This window comes from Ranitomeya variabilis, chromosome 1, assembly GCF_051348905.1.
Source record: "Ranitomeya variabilis isolate aRanVar5 chromosome 1, aRanVar5.hap1, whole genome shotgun sequence".
Classification (NCBI taxonomy): Eukaryota; Metazoa; Chordata; class Amphibia; order Anura; family Dendrobatidae; genus Ranitomeya; species Ranitomeya variabilis.
In genome coordinates this window covers 725,431,794-725,458,801 of record NC_135232.1, presented here as the reverse complement: position 1 = coordinate 725,458,801, position 27,008 = coordinate 725,431,794, and the positions used below count along the sequence as shown (strand labels likewise).

Below are 27,008 nucleotides of genomic sequence, written 5' to 3'. Positions count from 1 at the left end.
TATCGGTCCTTATAAGATTCTGGAAGTCCTTGGCCCTGTGTCATTTCGTCTGGACCTCCCAGCATCATTTGCTATTCATAATGTGTTCCATCGCTCGTTGTTGCGGAGGTATGTGGTGCCTGTGGTTCCTCCGGTTGAGCCTCCTGCCCCAGTGCTGGTTGAGGGAGAATTGGAATACGTGGTGGAGAAGATCTTGGATTCTCGTATTTCTAGACGGAGGCTCCAGTATTTGGTTAAATGGAAGGGCTATGGCCAGGAGGATAATTCTTGGGTTGTCGCCTCTGATGTTCATGCAGCCGATTTGGTTCGTGCCTTCCATGTGGCTCGTCCTGATCGCCCTGGTGGTTTTCATGAGGGTTCGGTGACCCCTCCTCAAGGGGGGGGGTACTGTTGTGAACTCTGTGTTCAGGCTCCCTCTTGTGGTCACTGGTGGTATGGTGTGACTTTTGCTTTGGGAGGTGGCTTTGCCTGTTATCCTGCTGGTCTCTGGCGATCAGCTGGTTCGTTATCCTCTGGGAGGTTCCTATATAGCTCTGTTTTACTTCCACTTGTTGCCGGCTGTCGATGTAATCAGTGCAACTCAGATTCCTTCTGACTACCTTGCTCCCAGTCCATCCAGGATAAGCTAAGTTTTGTTTGCTCATTTTTTGATCAGCAGTGTTTATCATGTTTTCTGTTCCAGCTTGCTAAAATGTAATTCCCTCGCTTGCTGGTTGCTCTAGTGGGCTGAGTTTCTCCCCACACACCGTTAGTTGGTGTGTGGGTTCTTGAAATCTCAGGATGGATATTTTGTAAGGGTTTTTTATTGATCGCATAGACCCCTGCTCTATTTTCTGCTTTCTAGTACTAGTGGGCCTCTTTTGCTGAATCTGATTTCATCCCTATGTATGTGCCTTCTTCTTACTTCACCGTTAATATTTGTTGGGGGCTTCTATATCTTTGGGGATAATTTCTCTGGAGGCAAGCGAGGTCTTTCTTTCTCTTTAGGGGTAGCTAGTTCCTCAGGCTGGCTCGGGACGTCTAGGAATTTTTTAGGCACGTTCACCGGCTACCTCTAGTTGTTTTGGATAGGTTCAGATTTGCGATCAGTCCAGTTACCATCTCGCTAGAGCTCGTCCTTAGTTTAATCACTCGCTGATCTATTTGTGATCCTCAGCCACTAGGGATCATAACAGGGTTCCCCCTTGACGGCTGATGTACGCTGCCGCTGTAGCATTGTCGGACTGGATTCTGATGGGATGACTTGCCAGGAGATGGTGAAAACTGAGCAAGGCTAGTCTGATCGCTTGTATTTCCAGGATATTGATGGGGAGACACGATTCCCGAGTGGACCACCGGCCCTGAGCTGTGTGGTGGTTGAAGACTGCACCCCAACCCAAGAGGCTGGCATCCGTGGTCACCACCAGCCAACGCACTGGGAGAAAGGACTTTCCTTGGTTCAGGGAGGACTTCAGCGTCCACCACCTGAGGGTCTGCCTGACCTGTGGAGACAGACTGAAACGACAGTCGAGAGGACGGGTTCCCGTTCCGTGCTGACAGCAGCGCATGTTGTAAGGGACGGAGGTGGAATTGCGCGAATGGAACCGCTTCAATGGCTGCTACCATTTTCCCGAGAATGCGCATGCTGTAACGAATGGAGTGGGAGACTGGGCGGAAGAGATTCCGTGCTCCCTGCTGCAAGGCCAAGGCCTTGTCTGGAGGGAGAATGACCAGGCCGCGGGAAATGTCCAGTGTCATTCCAAGAGAGGAAATCAGCTGAGCCGGGATCGGAGATTTTTTGAAGTTTATCTTCCAACCCAGGTGAGAAAGAGTATCCACTGTGATAGCGACGGACTCCTCGCAAGCTGGATATGACGGAGCTTTTATCAGCAGGTCGTCCAGGTACGGTAGTACCACCACTCCCCGAGCATGAAGGATTGCCATGACGGCTGCCATGACCTTTGTGAAAACTCGGGGAGCGGTGGCGAGGCCGAAGGGTAAGGCCACAAACTGAAAGTGTTCCTCTCAAAAAGCGTAGCGAAGGAACTGTTGGTGAGGAGGGAAGATTGGGATGTTGAGGTAAGCATCCTTGATGTCTATGGATGCTAGGAACTCTCCCTTTTCCATGGACGCGACGACAGAACGGAGAGATTCCATTCTGAAACGTCGGATTTTGATAAAGTTGTTGAGAAGTTTTAGGTCCAGTATCGGTCGCAGCGATCCATCCTTTTTTGGGACCACGAATAGGTTCGAGTAAAACCCCTTGAACCGTTGGTCTTGGGGGACTGGAATGATGACTCCGTCCCCTTGTAGTGCCCTTATGGCCTGAAGAAAAACCGTTGCCTTTGTTGTGGGAGAACTCGACTGGAAAAAAACGTGTCGGAGGAAGAGAAGAAAACTCTATCTTGTATCCGGTGGACACCAGTTCTCTGACCCATTCGTCATGGACAACTGACAGCCAGGCTTGGCGGAACGAAAGCAAACAGCCGCCTACTTTGTCAACGTCCTCCGGATGTTGCAACAAGTCATTGAGTGGAAGATCTAGAGGATCTGGATCTCTTAGATCCAGATGTCCTAGGTCTGGGTTTCCAGTTACGGTTAGGCCTGTACGAAACCTGGGAACCTCTGCGCGAGGCTCGTGCTGATCCGGGAGGAGTAGATGACCAATTGGGATTGCTGCGAAAGGGCCGGAATCGAGGTTGTTGCCGATACCGAAACGGCCGTGTAGGTTTTTGTTGAGAAAGAAATTTGCTTTTTCCTCCGGTTGCATCAGAAATAATTTGGTCTAACTTTTCTCCGAATAAGCGACTAGCTTGGTAGGGGAGAGATGTCAATGATTTTTTGGAAGCAGAATCTGCTCGCCAACCTCTAAGCCACAGGTCTCTTCTGATGGAAATAGCATTTGCGGCTGCCTGTGCAGCCCAATTGGCCGCATCTATTGAGGCATTAACCACAGAGTCCCCGGCTTGTGCTATCTGGTAAGCCAGGTTGACTGCCTCTGGAGGAAGATTACTGTCGTGGACGGTGGTGGTAAGCACCTCAGCCCAAGTGACGCTGCAATGGCCTCGAAGACAGAGCGAGCCAGGTAGTCAATTTGATGGTTAATGGGTCAGACAAAGATAGGAGCGTTTTTGAAGCGAGGTGCGATACAGCAGGATCCACGGAAGGAGACTGAAGGCAGTCCTTGATTAGTTCCTGAGCAAAAGAGTATTTGGACTCCATAGGCTTTCGACCCGTGAAACGTTTGTCGGGCCGGTCCCTATGTTTTTGGACAATGTCCTTAAATTCAGGATGAGTGACGAACACTTTTTGAGCATGTTTAGTCCGTTTAAAAGAAACTACGTGTTCTTGAGTGGATATGGACTCCTCGTCCACCTTCAGGATCTTGTTGACCTCGTCAATAAGAGAATCGAGTGTCTGTTGAGAAGTTGAGGAGTCCTGAACTAAAGATGCATCAGACTTGTATTCAGAGTCCTGTGCACTGGGGTTCTCGGGAAAAGGGGAACGAGAAATTGAGCTTGCAGAAGCTGAAGGACAAGCACGGCCGTGGTCAGGGGACGCGACATGAGTCCGTTTTCTGGAACCCTTAGTCTTTACTGACAGAGTACGCCCCCTGCTGGTGGACGGGTCTGTACCGTCGCCAGAGTCCTCTGCGGTAGTCTGGCTTAAAGAGGGACCCCGGAGGGAACCTATTGCCTTGGCCAGGGAATCCATAGAACGTGAGAGGAAAGCGACCCACTCAGGGGGACTAGGCTCCGCAGGGTCAGAGACGGTGTTGGCGGCGGCGGGAGGCGGCTGCACACAGGTCGGATCACAATCTGCACATAACGGGGTAGTGTGAGCTCGGGGCAAGGCAGTACTGCAAGTGGCACATGAAGTGAAAAACACTGTGTGCTTTTTGTTAGCCTTCTTGGCTTCTTTAGGTTGAGACATAGTCTTAGAGATAAGGGGCCAGATAGGCAGAGTATGCGCTATAGGGCCAGGCAGACTGCAGAGAAGGGGTTAAGCTTTTGTGGTAGAGCTTACCATGTCCTGTGTCTGTGTCCCCAGGGAGAATAGGACAGCAGGGAGAGGAGAGGAAGTCCTGTCTTGTCTGGGGCTGTCAGCGTCTGCGGCGTGATTCCCCGCAGCAGAGTGTAGCAAGATGGCGCCCGAGATTTACAGGGCGCTTTTTGTTCTAAACGAGAAGCGCCGAGATGGTAGGCGGAGCTCCGGCGTGGGCAGAGCAATGGATCGCAGCCTAGTCCGGCTGAAAGCCGGGGGCTAAATTTCTGAAGCCTGCCGGCGATGCGCGCCGGCGGCCGCGACGGAGTGTCGGGTGACCGCTGCTGGCAGCCGGCCAATGTTCGTCTCCCCGGGGATCAGGACCGCACCTTCCGACGCAGGAATTGCGAGGAAGGGGATACTCACAGCCTGCAAGCAGCACCGAGGGTGCAGCGCCTCCTTCACAGCGGTATGAGCCGAATCCCTTGTCTCTTCTTCCGTCGGGGGATGCAGAAAAAAAAAGAAAAAAGCTCCATCCATCTTCATCAGCTCTCATGGGGCTGCGGTGACGCCATAAGGTGGGGGCCTTGGAGTGTAGTTGGGCCCAGGAGAGGGACATAAGAGTCAGACTCTATGTTCTCGCCATCATGCAGAGGGGAGATAGGGACCATGAAAGGAACCGTCGCCCAAGAACATATCAGGAGTGCCCCAGTCGTCGCAGGAGAGGTACGGGGAGGTATACTAAAGACATACTGATAGGGAATTTAGATTGTGAGCCCCACCGGGGACAGCGATGATGTGTGCAAACTGTAAAGCGCTGCGCAATATGTTAGCGCTATATAAAAATAAAGATTTATTTATACTCCGCGTTCTCGCCTGTTGATGGTTCGGGGGAGAGCGGACCCTAGAAAAGGTATCCGTCGCCCCCTTCACTCCGTTAATTAAAAAATAAAAATTTACAGAAAAGTAAAAAATAAAATAAAAACGTTGGGGTCTGAAAACCAGACCCAAGTGCCTCCTACATACATTAAGCAAGAACTGGTTGAATATTGCCCAGTGAGAGGGTGTATACTGCAGGGGAGGAGTTATCTTTCTGTGTTAACTTAGTGTCCTCCTAGTGGCAGCAGCAAAACACCCATGGTCCTGTGTCCCCCAATGAGGCGTAGGAGAAATCAAACCAGATATATTACTGGAACTACAAGGCTATTAATACACATTGGCCTCATACCTGAAGGATGGTGTAGATCAATTTCAGGGTAACAGGAAGTTGCTGGTAACAGAATTTATGGTCGGTGTCATTTTTGACAGCTGAAATGGAAGAACAACTTGCTGAAGAGCAGATGAACGGTTTTCACTGCAAAACTGGGGGTTAAATTTAATGAAAAGGTGAAGCAGAAGTAACCAAATAAGTGATTTCGTCTCCCCCTCTCCATTATGAAGATATTATGTATAGTCATGTACCAGTCTATTTCAGGACTGCACAGGTGTCATATTTATGCACCACTTAAAGGACAGACACAATGTTCTGCCGCTCTGAGCACTTATCTGCTATCACAGATGGATGCAGGAGTTGCATCTCCCATTACAATGCTAATCCCATAGTAAACCATAGGGCTTGTTTCCACATGCGAGAATCACGTCCGTGTCTCGCATGTAGAAACCAAGCTCTGGTGTCTGCACTCCGGAGCAGAGCGTGCGGCCGCATAGGAACACATGGAGCCGCACAGCTCCGCTCCTGAGTGCTGGCGCCAGAGCTTGGTTTCTACATGCGAGACACGGACGTGATTCTCGCATGTGGAAACAAGCCCATATGGTGATGTCCATTTATGAGCAGCTGAATGCCACAGACGTCTGTTGTGTGTGTGCATTAGTGACACTGTATATTGGGTGTCACACCTGTGTTGGACGGGTCTGCAGTCTCTGTGTGCGTTCCTGGATTATCTCCATGTTTATCTGATGGATTCATTTCTTCTTCCCCTTCATTCCCGATGATAAATTCAGCTCTTGAGAACAGAAGACTGTCTTCTAGACTGTCTGTTGGCTCCTAAGAAAAATATGAGCCCTCGTTAGAGTTTTACAAACCATTTATAATGCAGCATTTCTTACAGACTTGTTTTCTGCAGTGTGGCTCATAAATCTGACAGAATCCCCTGCTGGGGATGATCTTCATGGATGCTTCCTATATGAGAAGTGATCTATGGACTCGCCTGTTCCTCGTCTCTGACACGTCCATCAATTCCCTGATAATATGGAGCCATTTATCATAAAAGTTGCTGAAACACGGATCCGGGATCCGGTGTGGAAACCTAAAATTCAGCCCATCAATCAGGTACACCTTAATACAGGCGCCACATTACCAATCCTGCTGAGCTGTCATGTAAGCGAGAATATCCCTTGAACACCATCAGCTCCACATTTCTCAAAGTGACAGCAAGAAGCACAAAGAGATTACAGGAGCGAGGGCCGGAGAGAGAAAACCTCAAGTCTGGAAATCATCCCTGTCTCCCGAAATCCTTCTTTATATCCCTACTTATTAAATCAGAGGTCATCTCATGGTGTTAAAAAAGTTTTTTCCTCGAATCAGAAATTAGAGAGTTTCAGATCTCTGTTCTGTCACTACCCTCTGCTTTATACTGCATCTCTCCTCTATATGGGCACAGCTATGATCAGTGAAAACATCTTATATGTCTCACTTATTGAAATCCACAACCTATTATTGGTGGTCAGGGCTACTATCAAGTCCCTTTTCTTTTTTTTAAATCAAATGTTTTTTTTATTGAATTTCATAAAGATTAACACAAAGAGAAAAACAACAACGACCAGACAAACACTGAAGAAACACAGCTCTCCGCCCCAACCTTAAGAAACATTATTCATGCATTATTTATACATCTTGGCTCTGCAAAACCAGTATAATTGGATGAACAAATATTTGAACATAGTAACAGTAGCCAAAACAATTACATATAGGTTGTGAAAACACTAAAAAAACTTTATTAATTTTTAAAGAAGTTTAATTTGAGGCATCATATAAACATAGCTCAAAGCAAGCGAGGAGAAATCTCCACAATTCCCTAGATGTCGAACCAGAGCCATCAATCCATAGACCCCATATCTTGTCAAATTTAGAGATAGCATCTCTTTTTAGTTATATGTCTTTTTCCAAATTTACTAACCAGTTAACTTTATCAATAAATTCTGATATCATAGGCTCCTGATAAGCTATCCATTTTTGGGCTATCAATTTTCTTGCCATATATAACATACGTGCCACCGCAATTTTGCCGTACTCATCAATAGACAGATCTTCAATATATTCCAATATACATACTAATGGTGTAAGCTCTACATCAACTGAATAAACCCTGTCAATCGTTGCTACAACACTCCTCCAAAAGGACACCAAGTTAGGACAGTGTTAGGACAGTTCCACATCATATGAAACATATCTTCTATGTTAGTTTTGCATCAAGGACAGTAGGAACTTGACCGAAATCCCATATTAAATAAGAATTGAGGTGTCCTGTATACCTGGTGTATCACATTTATATGGGACAGTCTATGGGATTCGCTTAAAGACAGCTGTGGGACTCTTTCCAGTATATCTAACCAGTGATTTTCCTCTATGGGTCCCATTGCACTATCCCATTTCTCTTTTGATCGCATCGGCTGGTTTGTCAATATAATGTCTGAGAGAAGTTATAAATCAAGTCCCTTTTCTATGCATTACACTGTAGCCCAAAAACTCAGGGGCCCCACTTAGGATAGGACTGGAGGCCTTTGTACAGGAAATCTAAACAAAACACTTACTGTATTTTCATCAGTAGCTGCTGCTGGTCTGAAATCTACCTCCGTTCTTATTAAAGGCTCAAGCTGCTGCTCTGTCCCATCAGCATGCTTAAGGCTGTGTGCACATGTTCCGGATTGTTTGCATTTTTTTTGCGTTTTTTTCACTATAAAAACGCAATAAAACCGCGAAAAAAACGCTCAAATTAAGAATCCTATTAATAGAATGCAATCCACATTTTGTATGCACATGCTGCGTTTTTTTTCTGAAGCGGAAACGCATTCCGGAAAAAAACGCAGCATGTTCATTAATTTGCGGAATCGCGGGGATTCCACACACATAGGAATGCACTGATCTGCTTACTTCGGATCATCAGTAAGCGGATCATGTGCGGATGGTACCCAGGGTGGAGGAGAGGAGACTCTCCTCCACGGACTGGGCACCATATAATTGTTAAAAAAAAAAGAATTAAAATAAAAAAATAGTGATATACTCACCTTCTGATGGCCCCCGGAGTCTTCTCGCCTCTCAGCGGTGCACACGGCGGCTTCCGTTCCCAGGGATGCTTTGTGCGTAGGACCTGGGATGACGTCGTACAAAGAATCCCTGGGAACGGAAGCCGCCAAGTGCACCGCTGAGGAGATCGGGGGCCTTCGGAAGGTGGGAATAACCATTTTTTTATCATTTTTAACATTAGATCTTTTTACTACTGATGCTGCATAGGTAGCATCAATAGTAAAAAGTTGGTCACACTTGTCAAACACTATGTTTGACAAGTGTGACCAACCTGTCAATCAGTTTTCCAAGCGATGCTACAGATCGCTTGGAAAACGCTAGCATTTTGCAAGCTAATTACGCTTGCAAAACGCTAGTGTTTAGCAGGAAAACGCATGCCAATTCTGCATGCGATATACCCAAGGCAGGAGTTGCAGAATTGCCGCGGAAATTTCCGCGGCAATTCTGCAACGTGTGCACTTAGCCTTAGGCCATGTTCACACTTTGCGGTTTTTACCACGGATCCGCGGCGATTTTGATGCTGCGGGTCCGCAGCAGTTTCCATTGCTTTTACATTTACATGTAAACCCTATGGAAACCGCAAACCGCAGTGCACATGCTGCGGGAAAAACCGCGCAGAAACGCAGCGGTTTACAACCCGCAGCATGTCACTTCTTTGTGCAGAATCGCAGCGATTCTGCACCCATAGAAATGCATTGTTCCACTTACTTCCCGCATGGGGCTGTGCCCACGTTGCGGGAAGTAAGCGGATAATGTGCGGTTGCTACCCGGGGTGGAGGAGAGGAGACTCTCCTCCAGGCCCTGGGAAGCATAAATAGTGTAAAAAAAAAAGAATTAAAATAAAAAATAATGATATACTCCCCTCTCAGCACTGCACGCGGCCGTCCCGTCTCAGTTGCTGTGCGAGCAGGACCTGTGGTGACATCGCAATCACATGACCGTGATGACGCCGCGGTCACATGACCGTGACGTCACGAAGGTCCTTCTCGGCACGGCATCTTTGGAACCAGAGCGCTGCGTGCAGCGCCGAGGAGATCCGGACATCAGAGGGTGTGTATAACCAATTTTTATTATTTTTAACATTACTATTGATGCTGCATATTGCTGCATATGCAGCATCAATAGTATAGGCGGAAACCCGCAGCGGAAACCGCGGAACAAACCGCGATAAATCTGCAGGGATAACCGCAGCGGTTTTGCCCTGCAGATTTATCAAATCCGCTGCGGGAGAACCCGCAGAGGTCACCCGCAAAGTGTGAACATGGCCTTATACTGCAGCCCTACTTGTTCAGACTGGCTGCTATATATTATTGCAAGTCAGTGCATGGAAAACTGATTTCTTTTTTTTACATGCAAATTGCCTCTTCAGAGAAAAAGAGGACTTGAACTCTATAGCACCACCTATTGGAAGCAGCGATCCTACAAGTCACAATCAACCCTTTAACGAGTCTTGCAATATGACTTACTATAAGAGCCAAATCAGTATCTCAATTTGCAGACACGGTGTTTTGGGCTGTTGGCCCTCGTCAGTGCGAAGCATGAGAATTGATTAGGCTAGATGAGAGGCTCTGGACGGGGGTCTAAGGGGTAAGGGTTCTCTTTGTGGAGAGTGACATACCAGCTCTGGGCTTGTCAAGGTAAGGAGGCTTTTTTGTACAGAAAACACTAAAGATAGGAGGTCTATAGAAAGAGGGCAGGGGCCTGATAAATACCTCCTCATGCTTAGAAAAGTGAACAGTGAAACAATCAGTAAGCAGGACCCTCACCACCAGTCGGATCTCCTCCTTAGGGGCCAATCGCTCGAGCAGCTCGCAGGCCATCTGGTAGCAGAGGATGCTGGACTGGCACAGGCTGCACTCTACGGCCTTCTCATCCTTCTGGCAGGTGTGAGATCCGCCCCAAGGAGCTTGGAACACGTTATTAATGATGGAAATGATGTCCTTGGACAGACTGTTCTCCAGCCCCAGAGTGATCCCATCATCCTGCAGCTCCATCTGAAAAAGAGAAAATATCCAGAAGCTTCCATATTAATGATCTGACTACATATGATGGCCAGGGCTGGTGGAGAGACAGGAACTAATCAGTGTCCATGTGAGCTTCTCTGTTAGGTATCTGCAGCTGCCATTCTCATGTGTGATGATTACATTTTAACTATTAGACCCACAAAATGCAGTATCCCACCTCTACGTAGTCCGGAAATAGTCTCCTGCTCCCCAACGGCAGCTTCCTGCATGTCCACATCTTGTTAGAAGCTTTTGCCATATCCCAGCCTCACTCTTGTCTGCCCAGTTGCATTTACCTCCTTTTGCTGGGATTGTCTATGATGCTAAACTTGGCTCTGTTTTATGGCTAAGGGTCAAACCTGTTACTTCTAACATTCATTGCCCCTCCCTGGTATCAACCCTCAGCTATCCTCACATGCTCATCTATATTACTAATACATGGACAGATGCCAATGGCAGTCCCAAAAACTAAACCTATATGGGGCATTTCCTACAATTGAACCCAGGGCATGCCTCATGACTAAACCCATGGCAGGCAGGCAGGAGAACCAAACTCATGGCAGCTGGTACAACTAAACCCATGGCGGTCCCCATCAAATAAGCGTTTTGCCATCTTAACAAGTAAGCCAATAGAAGTGCCTACAACCAAGTAAATTGTGGTCGTGACAGAAAAGACCAGGACAGTCCCTACAAGGGAGAACTTGGCAGCCCCCACAACTAAACCAATGAAATTCATCATAAGTAAACCATGGCATTTGCTACAACTAAGCACAGCCACCAAATGGTTATTAGCAAAAACATAGCCAATGGCAGCGCCTGTAACGAAAACTGTCCCCTAATGACAGTTACTGTAATTAAGTCGATAACTCTCCCTACAACTAAGCCCAAGGCAGTCACTACAACTAAGACCATGGCAGGCTCCACAATTAAGCCCATGGCGGTCCCCTCAACTAAGCTCATGGCGGTCCCAACAACTAAACCCAGGGTGCTCCCTACAACTGAACAGAGGGTGTGCCTCATATCTAAACTTACAGCAGTCAGCAGTGCTAAACCCATGGCAGTCGGTATACAAGACTCATGGAGGTCACCATCAACTGTTTAGTAATCTGAACAACTAAGCCCATAGCAGTCTCTGAAAACAAGACAATTGTGCTCACGCTTAAGCCCAGAACAGTCCTTACACATAGTGCTTGGCAGCCTATATGATCAAACCAATGAAATTCCCTGTAACAAAGCCTATAGAAGGTGCTGCAACAAAGTACAAACAAGCACATGTTTTGTTAGCTAAATCACAGTCCATGGTAGCTCCTGTAACTAAAATAATGTCAGTTCCTTTAACTAAGCCCATAGCGGTCCCTTCAACAGAGCCCATGGCAGTAGGTACAACAAAGAGCATGGTGGACTTCATAATTAAGCCCATGATGGTCCCCTCAACAAAGCCCAAGTAGCCACTCCCTGCCTGTTCCTTACCTGTTTCAATATGAGGTCGAACATGAGGATGAAACAGTTGAGATTCATCTCATCATCATCACAGTCAAAGTCAATGGTTCTTCCAGTAGGATGTCCATAGTTCTTAAAGGGACTTCGAAAGGGACTGCGCATGGGGCTCCGAAAAGGACTGTGAAAAGGGCTAGGGAAAGGGCTCAGCATGCTGTGCAACACCCGGCGGCCTGGATCTGAAGCGATGCTGGCCTGCAAGAAAGAGTTGCCTTTATTGGATGGGTTCTGTGGCTGTCAATGGCCTCCCCACTTGGTAATAGTTGTGTTTGTCTTACCCTGTGACCTGGAACATTTCCTGAAAGTTCTGTGATCCGGACTTTCCTTTGATTGGCCAGTTCTTTCACAGAGTTCACCCCATCAGAAAACATACTGATCAACAGCTGTAGGGGGACCACAATATCTAGCTCTGACAATACCTGCAAGATGGAAAGTCAGGGATAAAAAGAAAAATGCACACACGGCTGTCTGCACTGTTAATATACGCCTGCTACACTCCTCCCCTATTCAAGGGAATTTCTGACCATTTTCCAAATTTTACCACATATTAAAGAGGTTGCCCCTTACTAGGACAACTACTTCTCATACCCCACACTTAAAAAAAAACAAAAAAAAAACTTATACTCACCTTCCATGCTGGCGATGTTCCCATGGTGTCGGCACTCGCTCACCCCAGGGCTCTCATGCGGTGTTGTGACTCGTGGCCCCGGCGCCCAATCAGCACTGGCATCATTGTTTCCGCCAGTGACTGAACATGAAGAGGAAGTCAAAGATCAGCTGCAGCCCAGATTTCCTCTACAATCCGTACTAAGGTGGGGACAGTGATGCCAGTGCTGACTGGGCAGCGGGGTCACGTGTCATAACAACTGCAAGAGAGCCTCGGGAAGAGCGAGTGCCGACACCGCGGGAATGGTGTCAGCACGGGAGCTTTAATATTTTAATCGGGGACAGGCGTGAGGTAACTAAATCCATGCAACTAAATCCTCAGTAGCATCAAATTTAAGCTGACGACAGTCTCCCAAAACTAAGTCTGGAACAATCCCAAGAAACACCAATAGAGGTTTTTACAACTAAGTGCATGGAATTCATTAGAATGTAGCACATGGCAGCATCTGAAACGTAGCCAATGGCATGTCCAATGACTAAGCTCATAGCAGTCTCCACAACTAAGTCCATAGCAGTCCTTACCAATATGCCCAGCTAGTTCTCCATCTCTAAACCCAGAGGTCCCCAAGATTGAACCCTGGCTATCCCCACAACAAAGCTGCACATAGTGATACTCAAAATTAAGCTCTTGGAAGTCCCTACAATTAAACCAAAGTTGGTCCCTTTAACTAAGCGAATAGTGGTTCCCACAAGTAAACCCATGACGGTCCCAACATTAAGCTTATAGTAGTCCTCATAACTAAACCCATGTCGGTCCCCACAAATAAGCCTATGGCGGTCCCTATAAACAGGCCTATGGTAGTCTTCACAAATAAATCCATGGCAGTCCCCACAACTAAGTCCATGGTGTTTCAACAACTAAGCCTATAGTAGTCCTCATAACTAAATCTATATGGCATTCCCCAAAACAAAGCTCATGGTGGTCTCCACAACTAAGTCAATAGTGTTCCTCACAAGTAAGCCCAAGGAGATGCTTACAATTGAGCCCACGGCAGTCTCTACAACTAAGCCAATGGCAGTCCTCACATTAAGCTCAAGGTGTTCCCTACAACAAAGCCAATAGAGGTCCCTAAAACTAAGCCCATAGCAGTTCCCCACAGCCCATACAACTGTATTAATTTTCTTAAATTTTGTTACAAAAAATATAGAACTGTCAGAAATAAAAAATGATTACGTGAAGCCAAAGCAAAGCTTGTTCCTGAACAGAAGACGGATAACCGGTGAACCGGCAGCTGATGAATCCGAACATCTCCTCCATAGAGAAAGGCAACGGGCAAAGCTCAATGTCGAACATTTTACTACGAAGATAAAACAGACAATGGAAATAAATGTAATATCTAACAAAGGACAGAGGGGAAGAACGCTTTAGATGCTCTGATCATGTTTCTAAAATTCCGAACATTCAATCCATTCCAGGACATGGAAAACCATATCTCGAAGGAATAATTAGTTATGTGCAATTCACTTCTGTAATTATAAAAACTAAAATATAGCATTAAGTTTAATTGTAACCAACCTGAGGACCTCCCGAAATTCCTTGAGCTGATTGTCTGGCACTTCTGTCCTGATGGACTCCAACCACTCTGGCATGATGCATTCCCAGATTGGCTGGTTGATGACATTATATGGGATAAGGCACAGTATCCTATTGAGACCTTCTTTCAGCTGGGTGACTGTACTGCAGGACTTGTCCCAGTATCCGCCGACCTGACCACACACAAAGTTAGCCACATTTACATGTCTGAATTTTTCCGTCTCACCTTCCAAGTGTTATAACTTTTTTTACATACATATTTTTTTATATTTTTATGTTTTCCATTCCTCCATTTGGGAACTTGAACTTGTGATCGCAGTAAATTACTGCTCACCTTAAAAGCCCAGCTACAAACATGGTAGACACCGGGACTTCGTCATGTCCTTGGCTACAAAGATAACACAATGGGCAGCCAGTTACAGTTTCCAAACTTTAAATGCTGTCAATGCAAGTGACAGCATCATCTAAGAGGTTGAAATACTCCTTGTGGGCCCTGGTACTGGCCCAGGTTTGTCTGGTGCTGGCGCTGTGTGCACTAGCCTTTGAGTACTACTCCAAATGATTGTTTGATATGTCACCAGTAGCACCACCTATTATCACAGGGGCGGCGCCACATCATTTCCATATATATAATACTGCTCAGTTATAATCATTACCCGGGCAAATTCCATGGGTTTGGGCAGCAAGCACATGACCATCACGTCAAAACGGATGTCGCAAACGATTTTCAGCCACTTGGTGACGAACTGTGGTTTGAGTTTCTCCACCAGGCTGCCGACCTCGTCATCCATCATGTACGCTGTAGAGTGGAACCACTGAAAAACCATGCTGACCAGGCGCGCCAGGCTTTCCGTGGGCGTATTTTCATTGGGAGTGCAGAGGCTGACCTGTGCCGCGAGACAACATGGAGATTAATTGGGACTTTAGAAAAGAACAGGTTAAAGTGTAAGGACGCATAACGCTAACTGACACGTGCATACTGACACATGCATTGTTACACTTGTCATTCTATGCTCCAGTCACATCCAAAGCTGCATTATACAGAAGGGTAAGCGCCAGGTGCAATCTCTGTACACACAGATACACAAGGTCAGGTTGAATTATAAATACAGCTTTGGATGCGACCGGAGAACAAACAGTGACATAGTGAAGTGACTCTCACCAAGAACCAGATTCCAAACTGGCTCAGAAGTCGCTGGTCATGTTTATCGTCATCCTTATTGTCGAAGTCCGTGTTGTCGAGCGAGTGATGTGAGGAGGCCAAGCCCATCTGCCTCCTGCGGTTCATCTCGTATTCTCGCTGCTCTGCATGATATTCCGCTTCCTTTAGCAAGCTGCAAAATCCACCAAGAAAGTCATTCAAGCTGCCATAGAAAGTGTATTACCGGGATAAGGCCAAGCACAGAGCATGTCCTGAGACCAGTGGATCAGCAGCAATCAGCAAGTGTCCACTTTCCCTGCAGTGCCGCCTCAGGTGAAAAAAGGTATTGCATGGTGATATTACTGGGCTGCTATCGTGATGCTTGGATATGTGGAACCTCTTTGTAGCCAAATTACTTTACATCCCCTTCTATTACCCAGAATGCCATTAACATCTGAGCTCACTACATAAAGGGCATACAAACTATGATGTCCCGCCATACCTTCAGCACGTCCAATGTGTATGGTTACAGCCCTTTTTTTAACAGATGGTCCAGTTTTCCATTGATTAGTAATAGATAGGTGTTTAGTACCTGATCACCGCCTCCACGGCGCACACGAGCTCCTCCGCTCCACACTCCCGCGTGTTGATGGGAGGTGGCGAAGTTTGGAATAAGTGATTCTCTGATGAGGACGCTCCCCCGGCTTCGCTGCTGTGGTGGTAGGAATGGCAGCGTTTACAGTATCGTACCGGCCGGTTCCCATGACGGTCGCAGCATCCGGCAGAGAAGCACGTCACCACTGCCCTCCGGACATGCGAGCTGCAGTTCTGGAAATAAGCAGAGGTATTCATTACTACATGCTAAATAACACTGCCTGCATAATGCTCCAGTAAGAGGCCGACTACTAGGCAACAACGGGTATTAGGATAACATTAAAGGGGTCAGAAATAGTGCTGGGATCCATTTAAGAACAAATTTCTATGGGCAATAGGTCAGTGTCTTGAAACTTATTTTATTCCAACCACCACCTTTAGAAATTCACTTGGACAAATAGGTCCTGATAAAGAACTACAAGTGTCAGCATGCCCACCAATGACATCTCTGCAAGCGTAGTGAGGAAGATGGCGAACACTCACAAAATGTTTTATGATTGGGGGGCGCGACAACAGGAAACATTGATTTTGCGCATGCAAATGTACGATTAAGCGGTGTGATTAGAGGGGCTTTCTGGATTTATGTAAAGATCACTGCTTACTGTTGGTGAATGGAAACAATCTTTAAAACTAGAAAGGTTGCAGAACTTTTCACTATGACCAATCTTCACTTACATGAAACCAGAAAACAGGCAAGTAATGGAATGGAGCCAGGGCAGCACTACAACTCACAGCATGCCCTGGCAGTCTCTGCCTACTCCCATGACCTCGGTCAGAGGTGTGCAATACAGATGAGCGAACGTGCTCGGATAAAATCTTAACAAACAGGTAATTGCCACATGTGTTGACGCTGTCCAACAGCTGCAAATGCAGCCACAGAGACTCGAGCATCATATAAAAGCACGCCCAGATGTTCAAATAAGACGTTACCCGCACACGATCGCTCATCACTAGTGTGCAACCTTTACAAACTGCAACTCCAAGCAAGTCCTGAAGGCTGTATGGGCATGCTGGGAGTTGTAGTCTCACAAAAAGACACCAATAAGTAAGATTTTCCTGTGCCATGTTGGAGCGGGGAGTTGTAGATAAAGACAAGGGACGCTGGACGTAATGTCTGGGTCATCCCTTATGATTGACGATAATGACAGGCCACAGACAGACACTTTACGGAGATGGACGGCAAGACTGACGGTAAAGCTGAGCGGTTCTTACCTTCTTCTGACAAATGGCTGAAATCTCAGCTGTGTGAGACACGTACACAAAGCTCAGTAAACAGCACAATCCCTGTAGCACCTCATTCACATTATCAGAGCGGAGCCCCCAGCACTTTATTCAATGCAATCACTACAAAATCAAAGTCACTGAGTGCCATCTAGTGGCAACTATTGGAGCTTTCACATTGCGCAGAGCAGGCTCCCGGCTACGCAGGGGAATAAGGCTGGTTTCACACTTGCGTTTTTTGCCGCTGCGTTTTAGCGCTAAAAAACGCATGCTTTTTTTTGCTATACTTAACATTAAAAACGCATGCGTTTTTTTGCATGCGTTTTGCCGCGTTTTGACAACACATGCTTTTTTTTATGCTTGCGTTTTGTTGCAGAAATGCAACCTGTAGTAATTTCTAGCGGCGTTTTTTTGCCGCAAAAAAACGTATTGCTGTCTATGTAAACGCATGCGTTTTTAAGCACATGCGTTTGTTTGCGTTAAAAACGCATGCGTTTTTATAGAAAAAAACAAGAATACACACTTATAAGCCACCCCCCACCATCAAGGTGATAAAGGGATCCAAACTCTAACCCTAACACTAACCCTAGGTATCCTAACCCTACCCCTAACCCTAACCCTACCCCTAACCCTACCCCTAGGGATCCTAACCCTAACCCTACCCCTAACCCTACCCCTAACCCTAGGTATCCTAACCCTACCCCTAACCCTACCCCCAACCCTACCCCTAACCCTAGGAATCCTAACCCTACCCCTAACCCTAACCCCAACCCTACCCCTAACCCTAGGGATCCTAACCCTAACCCTACCCTTAACAATAACCCTAACCCCTAACCCTACCCCTAACCCTAGGTATCCTAACCCTAACCCTACCCCTAACCCTAGCTATTTCTATTTATAGTGGGTTTTCTTGTTGATTTTGATGATTGGCAGCTGTCACACACTTCTCAGCATGCGTTTCAAAAACGCAAACGCAGGAAAAAACACATGTAAATGCGGCAAAACGCCGCTTTTTTTTCTGCATGTAAAAACGCATGCGTCTAAAAAACGCAGCGTTTGCACGCGTTTACATGCGTTTTTTCACCACATGCTTTTTTTTTAAACGCTGCGTTTTTAAACGCAAATGTGAAACCAGCCTTAGCTGTGCACATATTTTCAACGATATGATTCTTTCCTTAATTTATTTTATATTTATTTTTGTTTGTTTATTTAATTTCATCTTAGGTTATTTTGATTAAATAACATTGTTAATTTATTTTTTCAGTTTATTAACATATTTTACTATATTACAATATTTTTTTCTTGACATTTTATTTCTTATAACTATTCTGCTATTTTTTTTAATGAATTAGTTTTTCTATATGTTTTTATCCCCTTGGCAAAGTGTACAGACTTATTGGCAGATTGTCACAGTTTTCCTGTGATCTGCTGATGCCTGTCGCTGGTATTTCCAGGGGGTTGCTCACCTTTGGTGCCAGGATCGATACATAAAACCCTAAAACCTACAGGGCTGCCATACAATGTGGGGATATCACATCGATCCTATTATAATGTTTATACTTTGTAAAGATGAAAGCCTAACCTCATCGGGTGACAGCCTCTGACAATATAATATGAGGTTGTCAGAGCCCGACTCCTTGTTACAAGGTAATGCTCAAGTTCTTTAACCCCTTTCCCCCCGAAGGTGGTTTATGGTTAATGACCAGGCCAATTTTTACAATTCTGACCACTGTCGCTTTATGTGGTAATAACTCTAGAACGCATCAACGGATCCCGGTGATTCTGAGATCGTTTTCTCGTGACATATGGTACTTCACGATAGTGGTAAAATTTCTCTGATATGACTTTATTTGTAGAAAAAAAAATGGAAACATTTTTAAAATTGCGCAATTTTCCAACTTTGAATTTTGAGATATGTCACACAAAACAGGGATTTTTGTGTACTCACGGTAAAATCCTTTTCTCCAAGCCACTCATTGGGGGACACAGGACCATGGGTGTATGCTGCTGCTGCTAGGAGGCTGAGGGTATGTGCACATGTTCAGGATTTCTTGCAGAAATTTCCTGACAAAAAACAGACATTTCTGCCAGAAATCCGCATGCGTTATTTTCGCGTTTTTTTCCGGAGCTTTCCCAATGCATTAAATAGCGGGAAAAATGTGAAAAATCCGCAATATTAATGAACATGCTGCTTTTTTTTACCGTGATGTGGTTTTTTTTGCGGAAAAAAAAACGCATCATGTGCACAAAAATTGCGGAATGCATTCAAAATGATAGGATGCATATGTATGCGTTTTTTATGCGTTATCACGAAAAAAACGCGAAAAATCCTGAACGTGTGCACATACCCTGACACTGAGTGAATATAACAAAATTAGCTCCTCCTCCTCTGCAGTGTACACCTATTGGCTCCAGCCCGAACCAGTTCAGTGACAAAGCAGTAGGAGATCAAAATAATCAAATACGGATACAACATGTCAAACCAAAGAACAAACAAAGCTATCAGGCCAATAGGGTGGGTGCTGTGTCCCCCAATGTGTGGCTCGGAGAAAAGGATTTTACAGTGAGTACACAAAAATCTCTGTTTCTCCTTTGCCTCACTGGGGGACACAGGACCATGGGACGTCCCAAAGCAGTCTCTGGGTGGGAACCAACAGGTTAGACAACCTCACGCACCAACAGCCCAGAGATGCGTTACCGCTGTCTGAAAAATCCGTCTTCCCAGACTCGCATCTGCTGAAGACGGAGTGTGAATGTTGTAGTGCTTCGAGAGGGTGTGCAGACAGGACCACCGACACCTGGTGCGAAATGGTCCAGGAAACATCCACAAAACGAATGAAGTGTGCCCTAATCCCATTGGAGTAGGCTTGCCTCCGACACAGTAAGACTCCTGAATAGTTGAGCGTATCCACCTGGCTATTGCGGATTTGGGCGCGGCATTTGGGCCCCTGGGCCATGAGATCGGAGACAAACGGCATAGACAGTGGAAAGAGAATGGATTCCTGTCCCAGCCGATAGTGAGGCAAAAGGCTGACAAGCTGCCTGAGTCCCCTGTTGAAGGGCTATGACCCATGTCTCGTGGACAAATTACCAACCCCCGGGAGGTGTGTAGGGTCATACCTAAAAGGGATACCTGCTGAGCCAGGACTGGGAAAGATTTGTTTAAGTCTATCCGCCAGCCCAGGCGGGAAAAGAGTGTCCAAAGGAATACGGACACCTACGTGCAGGCTTGGAAAGACTGCCCCTTGATCAAAAGGACCCTAGGTATGACAGGACAACCCCACCCCGAACATGCAGAATGAACAAGACAACCGCCATGACCCTTGTGAACGCCCTGGGATCAGCAGTGAGGCCGAAGGGCAAAGCCTTAAATTGGAAATGATCCTCTCGGACGGCGAGATGCAGGAACATTCGAGGGTCGGAAAGATCGATATATGAAGGTAAGCATCCCGTATGTCGAAGGATGCTAGTAAATTCCCTCTTTTACGATGAGTAGCTTCAGGTCCAGGATAGGCCATACTGCTCCGTACTTCTTTCTCCAGGGACGAACCGTGCTGTAGACCGAGAGGAAACACTGTCTTGAATGAAAGACACATGGAAACTGGTTCATTTGTCATGAAAGACGGAAAGCCAGATATGACAAGACAGGAATAGATGTCCGCCTACTAAAGGACCGGAAACGTTCCTATTGATGAAAAAAGGACGCCTAGACATTTGCTAGGGAGAGAATTTTATTTTCTCCTGTAGTGTCATGTATAAGCTAATACGGCTTCTTGCCGAATAAGCACTAGGTCTGCTAGGGCAGAGACGTGAAGGACTTTTTTTTTTTTTTGGACGCAGGGTCCGTTCACCATCCCTGAACCACAGTGTCCGTCGGAAGGTGATGGTAGTTGCAGCTGTAAGCACAGAATAGAGCAGAGTGTAGGGACGAGTACAAGAGACATTCCCTGGCCAAGGAGATCTGATTGGATAGTTCTGAGGAAGGTCAGTGTCCTGTATGTTCCTGCTCAGGGTATCGGCCCAAAAGACCATAGCATTAGATACCCACACCGTGGCAAAAAAAAAGGGAGAAGCGCCGAACCCGAAGCCAGGAAAAAAACGAACGGCCCGGGTTGACTATCTGCCGGTCTGTGGGGGCTTTAATTGAGAAATCATCTGGCAAGGACTGAAGGGATTTTGAGGTCAAGCGGTGACAGGCGGATCAACCAGAGGGGATTCTTCCCATTCTTTCCGCAATCAGGGGAAAAAGCAACCTGCCTCTATAAGCCTCTGACTTGTGAAGAGTATGTCCGGTCGCTTTTTGTGCTGACGAGCTATATCCTAGCCTTCTATCTACCCACTCCAAGTCAGAAGAGGGGAGATGGACCGCCATCTCCCTGCCATCACCGCTGTTTATCAGGACCGATGGAAAGGAGGCTGCACGGACAGTAAAAACCTCCGGACATCCAAGGAGGTTAACTGATCGATGATGAGTAAGGGCTGTTGGTCCAGAAGGGGTACGTGGAGACGACACTCCGCGTTCCCACCTGTTGTAGGTTTGGGGAGAGCGGAGCCCTTAAAGGGAACCTGTCACCCCCCCCCCCCCCCCCCCCGGCGTTTTTAACTAAAAGATCCACCTTGTGCAGCACTAATGCTGCATTCTGTCAAGGTGGCTCTTTTATTTGGAGTCCCTTCCAACGCTGCAATATTTGTTTTTTAAATTAGCCCGGCATACCTGTAGTCTGTCTGGAGGATATGTCTTTTTCCCCGGACACAAACGCCTCCCAGCCATCCCTCAGCCCCAGATTTTAAATTTTCTCATAAGAAGTGGGTAAAAACGGCACCAAAGTTTGCCCCACAAATTCTACTGAACGGGGCAATACCCCATATGTGGATATACAATACTACTTAGTCATACGGAGAGACTTGGGCGGAATGGATCGCTATTTGCCTCCTGGAGCAGATGTTTCTAGAACAGTTTGCGAACTCCATATACAGAGCCCCTAAGTGCTAGAAGATCAGAATCCCCCTCAAGTGACCCCATTTTGGAAATTATTCCCCACTGGGAGTTTATCTGCAGGTGTAGTGACAATTATGACTCCATGGGTATTTTACAGACACAGGCAGCAATGAATATTGCCAAGTGAAAATTGCAAACTGCCGTTGTAGTGACCAGTACGCTGCAGTCACCAGTACATTATGCCCAGCCTGTGCTCCTGGAGGCATGCATCCGTAAGTTAGGTGTGCTCTCATTGCTTCAGAAATGGCAAACATGGGCAAAATATGTGGTTTAGGCACACTGGGGCTCAGAAGGGAGGGGGGCATTTGGATTTGAGAGCAGAGAATTTGCTGAATTTCTTTTGGTGGGTGAGGAGCCATTTCTCTTATCCAGAGCCTTTGTACTACCAGTAACATGGAAGCCCCCTATATTTCCATTAACAGATGACAAACCTGAGTGAGGACTTGCTTTTTTTGTGGATTAAGTTGAAGCTTTTTTTTTAGAACATTTTACATAACGTTTGGGATCACATTTATCCGGCGCTCTACGCTCAGCACTTACTTTGGGGTTTTCCAATTAAATCTCTTAGTGACGTGATTCAGATTAGACCCCCGAGGGATCCATTCACTATAATGAGGCAGCAGAGTTACTCTGGACTCCATCTGGCCTTTGTTCAGCATTGTCCTTCGTTTCAGAAGTGCACAAAACTGTGGCCGACGACACCTTTATACAATCCTAAAAAGACGAACACCGCCGGATCACAGGTCAGGCAGCGTCCACAGTGCCTCCATCTGCCTCATTATAGGGAATCTTCCACTGGGGGTTTTGTCTGGATCATGTATTTCAGAGATTCAGAGATTCAAAAATCAACAGCAGGTGAAGAATTGGTTTTATTTATTTTTTACACTGTTCCTCATACGGTATAAGTGACTAGGCAAATGTATTCTTAGGGTCGGTGCGATTACAGCGATACCAGATTTATATCTGGTTTTTATGTTTGGCTGCTGTCACACACTAAATGCCGTTTTTTATTGCAAAAAATAGTTTTTGCATCACCACATTTTGAGAGCTATAATTTTCCGAATTTCATGGCAGAGTCATGTGAGGGCTTTGTTTTTTGCGGGACGAGCTGACGTTTTTATTGGTACCATTTTCAGGCACATGACATTTTTTGATCGCTTTCTATTCAGATTTTTGGGAGGAATGATAAACAAAAATCAGCAATTCAGGAATTTCTTTTGGGTTGGGGGTTTATGCCGTTCCTTGTGTGGTAAAATTGATAAGGCAGTTTTATCATTCTCAGTACGATTAACCGCGATACCTCATTTATGTATTTTTTTAATGTTTTGGCGCTTTTACACAATGAAAACTATTTTATAGAAAAAATAATTGTTTTTGCATCTCTTTATTCTGAGAGATAACACTTTTTTATTTTTCTGCTGATGGAGCTGTATGGCAGCTTGTTTTTTGTGGGATAAGATGCCATTTTTATTTATATCCGTCTTTTTCATCACGTTTTATTCCACTTTTTGTTTGGCGGTATGATGATAAAGCATTGCTTTTTGCCTTGTTTTTTATTGATTTTTTTATGGTGTTCTGAAAGGGTTAGCTAGTGAGACAGTTTATAGGTCGGGTCATTGCGGACGAGGCAATACTAAATATGTGTACTTTTATTTCTTTCATACAAATATTTATTTATCGATACAATATCTTTTCATTTTGTAACTATTTTTCATATTTTTTTATATTTCTACAATTATTTAAAAAAAAAAGTTTCACTTTTTTAAATTTTTTTACATTGTCCAACTATGGGACAATCATTTTTTGCAGGCTGATCGCTTATACAGCATGGGGATGCTGCTGCATCCCCACACTGTAGAAACTGTCAGCTCTGCACTGGCAAGGAAAGTTGCTGATTATGCACTGCGCATCATCAGCAACTTTCCTAGCTTCGTTGACCCGGATGTCATCATGACGACATCGTGTCACCATGGCAACGATAGGGACCCCGCGTCATGCTGCGGGGTCTCTCATCCAAAAGCAGAAAGGCTGTCAGCCCTCTGCCAGCTCTTGGAATGCTGGGATCGCTTTCGATTGCAGCATTTAGGGGGTTAAAGTGCTGGAAGCTGTGCGTGACCGCTCCAGGAACTTAGTCAGAATCAGCTGACATCCGGCAGCGATCGCCCGCGCACCACCCGAGTGTGTGCACGATCGCCATGCAGTAATAATATGCCCCTGGTTACGTAGGCCCAGAGCGCAGGAAGGTATTATGACGACACATGTCAGAAAAGGGTTAATGGGTAAATTTGTACAGTGCTTGTGAAAAACAGCGGCTTTAGCTCTTATTAACCCCTTTCTGTCATTGGACGTACTATCCTGTCCATGTGCCCTGGGCCCATCTGACCATGGACGGGACAGTACGTCATGGGCGATCAGCCACGCTCAAGGGGGGAGCGCGGCTGATCTCGGCCGGGTGTCAGCTGATTCTCACAGCTGACACCCGGCACTAAGTGCCAGGAGCGGTCACCTACTGCTCCTGGCACTTTAGCCCCTGAAGCACTGCGATCAAACATGGGGGGCTGACAGCCGCTCTGTGTTTGGATCGAAGACCCCGCAGCATGACGCGGGGTCCTGATCGCTGTCATGGAGACCCGATGGTTTGCATGCTATACAAGCAATCAGCCTGCACAAAAGGGGTGTCCCATAGTGGGAGAAAGTGTGAAAGTAAGAATTAAATTTAAAAAAAAAAATTGAAATAATTGTAAATATATTTTTTAAAAATAATTAAAAAAATACTCAATATTTATTCCATCAATAAAAAAATATTTGAATTAAAAAAATCTAAACAATAAAAGTACACATATTTAGTAACGCCATGTCTGTAACGACCTGACCTATAAAACTGTAAAAACTGTCCTAATAGTTAACCCCTTTACTGAACACCATTAAAAAAAAACAAGGCAAAAAACAACGCTTTATCATCATACCGCTGAACAAAGAGTGGAATAAAACGTGATCAAAAAGACAGATATAAATAAACATGGTACCGCTGAAAATGTCATCTTATTCCACAAAAAATAAGCTGTCATACAGCTCCATCAGCAGAAAAATAAAAAGTGTTATCTCTCAGAATAAAGAGATGCAAAAACAATAATTTTTTCTATAAAATAGTTTTCATTGTGTAAAAGCGCCAAAACATAAAAAAATGATATAAATGAGGTATCGCTGTAATCGTATTGACCCGAAGAATAAAACTGATTTATCAATTTTACCACACAAAAGGTATAAACACGCCACCCAAAAGAAATTCATGAATTGCTGGTTTTTGTTCATTCTGCCTCCCAAAAATCGGAATAGAAAGCGATCAAAAAATGTCATGTGCCCGAAAATGGTACCAATAAAAATGTCAACTCGTCCGGCAGAAAACAAGACCTCACATGACTCTGTGGGCCAAAATATGGAAAAATTATAACTCTCAAACTGTTGTGATGCAAAAACTATTTTTTGCAATAAAAAGCGTCTTTTAGTGTGTGACAGCTTCCAAACATAAAAACCCGATATAAAAACCTGCTATAAATAGTAAATCAACCCCCCCATTATCACTCCCTTAGTTAGGAAAAAATAATAAAATAAAAAAAATGTATTTATTTCCATTTTCCCATTAGGGTTAGGTTAGTGTTAGGGTTGGGGTTAGGGCTAAAGTTAGGGTTAGGGCTGGGGCTAAAGTTAGGGTTAGGGTTGGGGCTAAAGTTAGGGTTAGGGTTGGGGCTAAAGTTAGGATTACGGTTACATTTGGGATTACGGTTAGGGTTGGGATTAGGGCTAGAGGTGTGTTAGGGTTAGGTTTGTAGTTAGGGTTATGGTTAAGGTTGGGATTAGGGTTAGGGGTGTGTTGGGGTAATGGCTGGAGTTAGAATTGGGGGGTTTCCACTGTTTAGGCACATCAAAGGCTCTCCAAACGCGACATTGCATCCAATCTCAATTCCTGGCACGCACATGGCCCCCCTCTCTCTATATGCCCCCCTGCTGGCATGCACATGGCCCCCCCTCTCTTTATGGCACGCACATGGCCCCCCAAGTCACTACATGCCCCCCTGCAGGCACACACAGAGCCCCCCAGTCACTACATGCCCCCCTGCAGGCACACACATAGCCCCCCCAGTCACTACATGCCCCCCTGCAGGCACACACATAGCCCCCCAAGGCACTACATGCCCCCCTGCAGACATACACATAGCCCCCAGTCACTACATGCCCCCCTGCAGGCACACACATAGCCCCCATTCACTACATGCCCCCTGCAGGCACACACATGGCCCCGCCAGTCACTACATGCCCCCCTGCAGGCACACACATGGCCCCCCCAAGTCACTACATGCCCCCCTGCAGACACACACATAGCACCCCCCAGTCACTACATGCCCCCCTGCTGGCAGGCACATGATAAAATAACAAACACTTAACTCACCTTCTGATGATGGCTCCTTGCTCCCAGCGCCTCGGTTGCACATCCTGTTTCCCAGGCATCAGATCATGTGACCTGGGCACACAGTGATGACATCACTGTGCTGTGCCGATCACATGATCGGATGTCGGCACAGACTCAGGAAGAGCCACGGGAGAACTGGGAGCACAGAGCCATCATCGGAAGGTCAGTTAAGTGTTTGTTATTTTATCATGTGCCTGACAGCAGGGGAGCATATTCATGATGGGAGGGGGGGGAGATGCAGGCACATGTAATATTCGCTGCTCCCCTGTCAACCAACTCAGTTCGGCTTCAGCACTGAGGTGATGGACAGTGGGTGCAGTGAATATTACATGAGGCCAATGAGCGGGAACACAGGACCTCCTCCTGTCTCTGCAGACTGCAGCCAGCCCACTCCAGCCCCCTGACACCACTTCAGAGCCGCCCCCCCTCCTCTACAGCACATCACACAGATTTGGATTATAAGACGCACCCCCCACTTTCCCCCAAAATTTGGGGGAACAAAAGTTCGTCTTATAATCCGAAAAATAATTTTTGGGTGAAAAAAAGATAAATGCTAATT

At 46.0% G+C, this 27,008-nt stretch overlaps 1 protein-coding gene across 5 annotated transcripts in view; it reads right to left on the bottom strand.

The window, feature by feature from the left end:
- Positions 1–27,008, bottom strand: part of UNC79 (unc-79 subunit of NALCN channel complex) — a 302,015-nt gene that overhangs the window by 180,270 nt on the left and 94,737 nt on the right. For all 5 annotated transcript variants that reach the window (XM_077268206.1, XM_077268222.1, XM_077268215.1 and 2 more), the window contains 11 exons: positions 16,974–17,002; positions 15,700–15,935; positions 15,129–15,300; positions 14,623–14,853; positions 13,949–14,139; positions 13,607–13,730; positions 12,045–12,185; positions 11,740–11,961; positions 10,033–10,260; positions 5,860–6,007; positions 5,192–5,271 (listed from right to left, as the gene is read on the bottom strand). In XM_077268206.1, the coding sequence (XP_077124321.1) occupies positions 5,192–5,271; positions 5,860–6,007; positions 10,033–10,260; positions 11,740–11,961; positions 12,045–12,185; positions 13,607–13,730; positions 13,949–14,139; positions 14,623–14,853; positions 15,129–15,300; positions 15,700–15,935; positions 16,974–17,002 (1,802 nt within the window). The remainder of the gene's footprint in view (positions 1–5,191; positions 5,272–5,859; positions 6,008–10,032; positions 10,261–11,739; positions 11,962–12,044; positions 12,186–13,606; positions 13,731–13,948; positions 14,140–14,622; positions 14,854–15,128; positions 15,301–15,699; positions 15,936–16,973; positions 17,003–27,008) is intronic.